At 50.9% G+C, this 5,728-nt stretch overlaps 1 protein-coding gene across 1 annotated transcript; it reads left to right on the top strand.

The window, feature by feature from the left end:
• The first annotated feature begins 744 nt into the window (after positions 1-744).
• On the top strand, positions 745-5,720 carry C1QBP (complement C1q binding protein). Its single transcript, XM_067715670.1, has 6 exons — positions 745-1,090; positions 1,707-1,857; positions 3,539-3,632; positions 4,755-4,850; positions 5,096-5,218; positions 5,356-5,720. Exons 1-6 carry the CDS (start codon positions 868-870, stop codon positions 5,503-5,505), a joined length of 837 nt encoding a protein of 278 aa, XP_067571771.1. The 5' UTR covers positions 745-867; the 3' UTR covers positions 5,506-5,720.
• Positions 5,721-5,728: the final 8 nt, after the last annotated feature.

Here is a 5,728-nt window from a genome sequence, read left to right as displayed (position 1 = left end):
GTGAGGCTTCTTTCTTGGGTCTCCTTTCCCTTATTCACAGAATGCTGTTTAGAATATATTAAGTATATCTTTGCCACTTGATTTGGGAAGACTTACTTTCTTGCTACCTTATATATCGTATCTGTCCTGGTAAGGTAGGAACATTAGTTCTTAACCTAAATTTAATGTAAGCTGTGGCTTCTTGCTCCCAGAAAAATAATATCCCATCAGAACCTGGGTGTAAGTTTGGAGGGTTGCAGGAATTAACCAGGGCTCTTACCTTTAGGAGCTTCGGGTCTGGTGGGGGTGAGGGTCAGCTGCCAGGTAAGCCAGCAGTGCCAGGAGGTTTCTGCTGAGAAAAGAATGAAGCACAGGGACCGGGTCGCACAGGCATGAGTCTGTTTTTCAGGGAAGAGAGGAGGAAGTTCCAGGAAGGCCTCTTATGGGAGGTGATCCCGGAGGCTGGTCTTTGGGAGTTGGTGGTGGCAAGAGTGCATTCCACGAAGTCATAGAAAGCCTGGCCGTGCTTGAGAACAGGAGATGGAAATTTGGAGAGTGTAAGCAGCCACTGGAGAGAACGGATTTTGGCCAATTAAACAGCAAGCCTGGGACGCCAGACTCAAGCCGACTCAGCTAAAGAAGTTCAGGAATCGGATTCCAGGCCTCCCCGGGAGGCCACACCGGAGGCCACCAGCAGAGGGCGCATTCCCGCCCGCTGTGCCTTCGGTCTGCAAAGCGGCGGCGCGGAAGCACTTCCCGGGGAGGGGGCGGGACTTCCGGCGACGGCCCTAGATCCAGAGGGCGCAGTGGCGAAGAGTCGTCGCTCTTGCTGAGAGTCGTCTTTCGTAGCCGCACGTGTCCGCCGCCGCCTCTGCCTCCGCTGCAGAAATGCTGCCGCTGCTGCGCTGCGTGCCCCGCGTCCTGGGCACCGCTGTCGCTGGCATCCGCGCCGCCGCGCCCTCCCTGCCGCTGCTGCAGCCCGCGTCTAGGCCGTGCGCCCGGCCCTTTGGGCTGCTGAGCGTGCGCGCGGGGTCGGTGCAGTTGCCCGGTCTCCTGCGGCCTTGGGGGCCCTGCGGCTGCGGCTGCGGCTGCGGCGGACTGCACACCGAAGGTAAGACTCGTGCACGTGGACCGAGGGCGTGAGGGGCCAGGGCCTGGGTGGGGTGGGGAATCCGGGACGAGGAGGTGTAGACCACGCGTGGACAGCCCGGAACCGCCCCTGAAGTCCAGAACATTCTCCCACTGATCGGTGACCAGCGGGTTAAACCCACGCGTGATCGCGTTTCCCGTCTTCCCCCACCTCTGTTTTACTTTGCGGGGAGAGATGCTATAAAGAAGTCCTGGAGGCCGACTCTATTCTCAGTCTCTCGAAAATGGAACTTTGCGAAAGCCCAAGGTCGCGGTTGGGAATAGTGTGGTGTTGTCTGTTGGCAAGTGAAAGAGGGTAATGGCGAATTTTTCTTACTTTATTTTGAAACGTGGTAAGGAGTTCATTGTTGGGAATCACTTTACCAGAATGCGAGCTCAGCTTCCCACTGATAGCTTACGGCATTTTTACAGATGAGGAAACTGAGGCTTAATGGATGTGAGTTGGGTTAAGTTCCCAGAGCCACCGTTAATAGCAGAAGTATTAGAAACAGCCCAAATACAGGTCTCTGGTTGTAGTAACCTGGGTCATTTTCCGTTTTAGACTGATTGGCTCTTTCTGTAACTTATTTCCATTGTAGGGGACAAAGCTTTTGTTGAATTCCTCAATGATGAGATTAAGGAGGAAAAGAAGATACAGAAGTATAAGTCTCTTCCCAAGATGTCTGGAGGTTGGGCGCTGGAAGTGAATGGGACAGAAGCCAAATTAGTGCAGAAAGTTGCTGGAGAAAGGTAAGTACCAGGGGCCTATGGACTCCAGGGAACCAAATCCATGACCCTGCAGGACCTGCCCTGACTTATCCACAACAGCCTTTAGTTAAGGTAGGTACTTAACAGACATGTGGTTTCCGAGAGATTGTAGGATTCATTTGGATAATTTCGTAAGCTCCAGGTCGTTCATTCACTGCACACTTATGTGCTGTGGTAGTTAATACAGAGATGGTAAGCAAGTAGCACCGAAGCTAAGTCGCTGGGAGCCTACTGGACCAGTAGAGGCGTCAGCGCTAAACCCTTGCTGGTGAGGGAGGCTATGCCTTGCCTAAATCTATGCACGCAAATTCAGAAATTCTCACAGCACCGACAGAATCTCAGATTTGCAATGCTGACTTACTATACTACAGGCTCTGGCTGAGGAACACAAAGCTCCTACTCTGTTTATAGTTGAGAAAGCAAGATAAGGGTGGGGTTGCCGCGTAGTAAGGGTCACCGTGAGAAAGATGGGAAGACTTTGACCTGCATAAGCTGTTTGTGATCTACTTTGAGTGAATTTTTGTATATGCTGTGAAGTAGGGTTCTGGGTTTTTTGTTTTGTTTTGGTGGTGGTGTGTTTTTCCCTTCATAGGTCAATCATGTATTCTGTAACGTGACCTAAACCACTTTCCTGGGGTAAGTCATAGGCAGTTTGGGGCCATTATAAGTAATGTGCTAATGAACATAACTGCATTTCTGTGCCCAGGCGTCAGCTTGGTCTGCACTGTTGCAGATTAGACAGATTTTGTGGCTGAACCTCAAACCTCAAACCGGCAAGGCAGCCAGTTAGCACAGCTCCAGAGGGGAGTGGCTACAGTGCACTGTTGTCTGCAACCCAGCAGTGCTCGTTCCAGATCTCTCAACTTTAGATTCAAATTTTGGAACGTGATACGTCAGGTGAAGGTTCTTGCAACTGAAGATCGTCATTAGTTGGTGTTTGTGGCCTGCTTTGTGATTATAAAACTTCCCACAACTGCTCTGAGGAATGAGCCTGTCCTGCAGCATGTTCTTTTATTTTTTTGGCGGTGCCCTGTGTCTTGCAGGATCCTAGTTCCCCATCCAGGGATTGAACCCAGGCCACGGCAGGGAAAGCGCTGAGTCCTAACCACCGGACCACCAGGGAGCTCCCCAGCAAGTGTTGCTCTTTGTGAGGCCCCCCTCCATGGGGCCGGGGCTGCTCTCCATCCTCAGCTGATGCCACAGCCCTCCAGCGCTCCTTCTTCCCTTCCTCTCGGGCAGATTTTCTTCTAATGGAGAAAAGCTTTTAAAGGAGGCTTCTGCCCCCTGCCCCCAGCTTCTCAGCTGCTCAGCACTGGAAGGTGCCCTGGAAAGACGAGGGTGGCAGTGTCAGGTGGCTGTGGCCAGGAGGTGGCCAGTGGACACAGGTTGGCAGTGAGCCCTGGATGCCGGCCTGGTGACAGGAGCCCCCACATGACTGTATTTGGCTGAGGAACAAGTGCCTAATTGACTTCCAGCAGCCAACACATAGTAGGCCCACTTCAGACCTGCTGAATCTATCTGTGGGTGGGATGCAGGCACCCGCATTTTGGAAGTTCTGCAGATCAGAGGTGCATTGTTTCAGCAGTTTTAACTGTAGCAAGCCTCAGTATCTACTCCTCAGTTAAGAGGACATCCTCTGTTGTGTTTTCTCTTGCCTTTCTAGGGTCACCGTCACTTTCAACATTAACAACAGCATCCCACCTGCATATGATGGGGAGGAGGGGCCCTCTGAAGGGCAGAAGGTTGAAGAACAGGAGGCAAGTCTGTAACACTGTGACCAGCCTGTGCCGCCACCTTCCCACGGGCTGTTCTGGGGGCTTGCAGAAGGAGCATTGGTTTTTGTTTTGTTTAAATTCTCTTAGCACTAGGAGAGAAGGCAAAGGACAGCCATCCTTGGGCCTTTTCTTGTAGAGCACCAGACTGTGTGGCCCCTTTTCTTTCCCAGGGCGAAGTAAATTGTTACCTTTAGGCTTAGGCTTTATAATTTGCCCTGTGTTCACTTAATAGAGAGGAGTTGAAACTGTCTTAACCCTTCCCATGATCAGGAGGGAAATTATCATTTGGAGTGTTTCCAAGTGAGGAGTGCTCTCACACGTCCCAGGCAGGGGCGTCAGAGACTTCGCCTTAAGGTGCTGCCCTTCTTGCTTGGACCTGGATGGTGCTCAGTCTGCAAACATTTTAGGAAGCAGTGTGCCCAGCCTAGAAACCAGCCAGTGTGAGGGCCACAGGGTCCCCAGTCTTTCTGGCTGGGTTGGCATGGTATTGTCTCACGACCCAGCTCAGCTCCCTGGAGCGCTGGCCCAGCACTAGGACCGCCCCGCCCCCAACACACACACACTGGCTGGCTCACCCTCAAAGGGGGGGTTGCTGTGCTTTAGCCAGAGGCACCAGCCTCCGGTCCTGGGCTGTAATAGAGGCAGATCCCGAAGCAGCTGGGAAGGGATTTTGGAGCTTTAGGCCAGCTTTGTAGTGTATGGATGTAGAAAAAGGCCACTCTCGCTGGGGCTGGATTTCAGAGTTCCTGATTCTAACCTTGTAGAATTAGGTTAGAACCTCGTACGCATTAGGTTCTAATACGTAACCTTGTACGTTCTTTAAACAAGTAGCGTGGCTAATAGAAGTGAAATGCTGTACTAAATATATGATACTCTGCCGTCCAAAACATAGTCTACAACTCTAGAAAGGATCCACAGGGTGGGTTCAGCCCAGTCTGTCTGAACAAGCTGGTACATGGCTTTAACACTCTGTGTTAAAAGATCCTAGGCTCCTTATTTGGGAACACCATAGCGTAGCAGTGGCCATCAGACCCCCTGAACTGAGACCTTCGGTCCAGACCCCTGCCAAGAGAGACATTTACTGACTCGTTCTTGTTTCCCCAGCCTGAATTGACGTCCACTCCCAATTTTGTGGTTGAAGTTGTAAAGGATGGTAGCAACAAGGCCCTTGTGCTGGACTGTCACTTTCCAGAAGATGAGGTATGTAGACTGGAGTGCTGGCAGCCCTGGGGACAAGGAGGGCCTCCGGGGACCTTCCTGGTCCCATTTAGCTGATACTAACATTCTCTAGCTTAGACCAGCAAAACTGGGAAGACTGAGGTGGGGGTGGTGAGGGAGCATGGTTAAAATCTGAGTTTCAAGCTATAAATAGTCCCTTTTCTTTGCACGAGTCTGGCTTGTCCTGGGAAACCTTTCAGTTTTCCCCAAATATTGTCTCTTGTCAGATTGGACAAGAAGAGGAGGACCAGAGTGACATTTTCTCCATCAAGGAAGTGAGCTTTCAGTCCACTGGCGATTCTGACTGGAAGGACACGAATTACACGCTCAGCACAGATTCCCTGGACTGGGTGAGTGCTCGATAAGGTGATGGTGCCCTTGGGCCTTGCAGGGGAGGGTCTAGTCCAAGGCCACTCAAAGAAGCATCTTAATAAGTGTCTCGGGTGCCACCTTCTTTTTTTTTTTTAACCAATGTTTCTCTTTTTAGGGCTTATACGACCACCTAATGGATTTCCTTGCGGACCGAGGGGTGGACAACACTTTCGCTGATGAGTTGGTAGAGCTCAGCACAGCCTTGGAGCACCAGGAGTACATTACGTTTCTCGAAGACCTCAAAGGTTTTGTCAAAAGCCAATAGAGAAGATGAGCTGCCAAACACCTTAATTTTACGGCAGGCTTTGGCCAGTGAAGCCAGACCCACGTGCTTTGACATGGTTTTCATCCCAATATCATGGAAAGTAATTCAATATTAACTTATTTCTGTTGCCACTGATTTACCATTTATTCTCTACAAACCTGTTATTTCTAGATTTTTGTATAACAAAATGATGGACAATAAAATCTCCAAGGTGATTGGTCTT

This window comes from Pseudorca crassidens, chromosome 19 (genome assembly GCF_039906515.1).
Source record: "Pseudorca crassidens isolate mPseCra1 chromosome 19, mPseCra1.hap1, whole genome shotgun sequence".
NCBI classification, from domain to species: domain Eukaryota; kingdom Metazoa; phylum Chordata; class Mammalia; order Artiodactyla; family Delphinidae; genus Pseudorca; species Pseudorca crassidens.
Note: the sequence above shows the minus strand (reverse complement) of the source record. Positions and strands in the feature narration are given on the sequence as shown.

What these genes read in the sequence shown, in the direction of transcription:
- C1QBP (XM_067715670.1), top strand. Translation starts at nt 868, where the DNA reads ATGCTGCCGCTGCTGCGCTGCGTGCCCCGCGTCCTGGGCACCGCTGTC. An exon ending in CGGCGGACTGCACACCGAAG is followed by an intron (nt 1,091 to 1,706) that starts GTAAGACTCGTG and finishes TTTCCATTGTAG; the next exon opens with GGGACAAAGCTTTTGTTGAA. An exon ending in CAGAAAGTTGCTGGAGAAAG is followed by an intron (nt 1,858 to 3,538) that starts GTAAGTACCAGG and finishes TTGCCTTTCTAG; the next exon opens with GGTCACCGTCACTTTCAACA.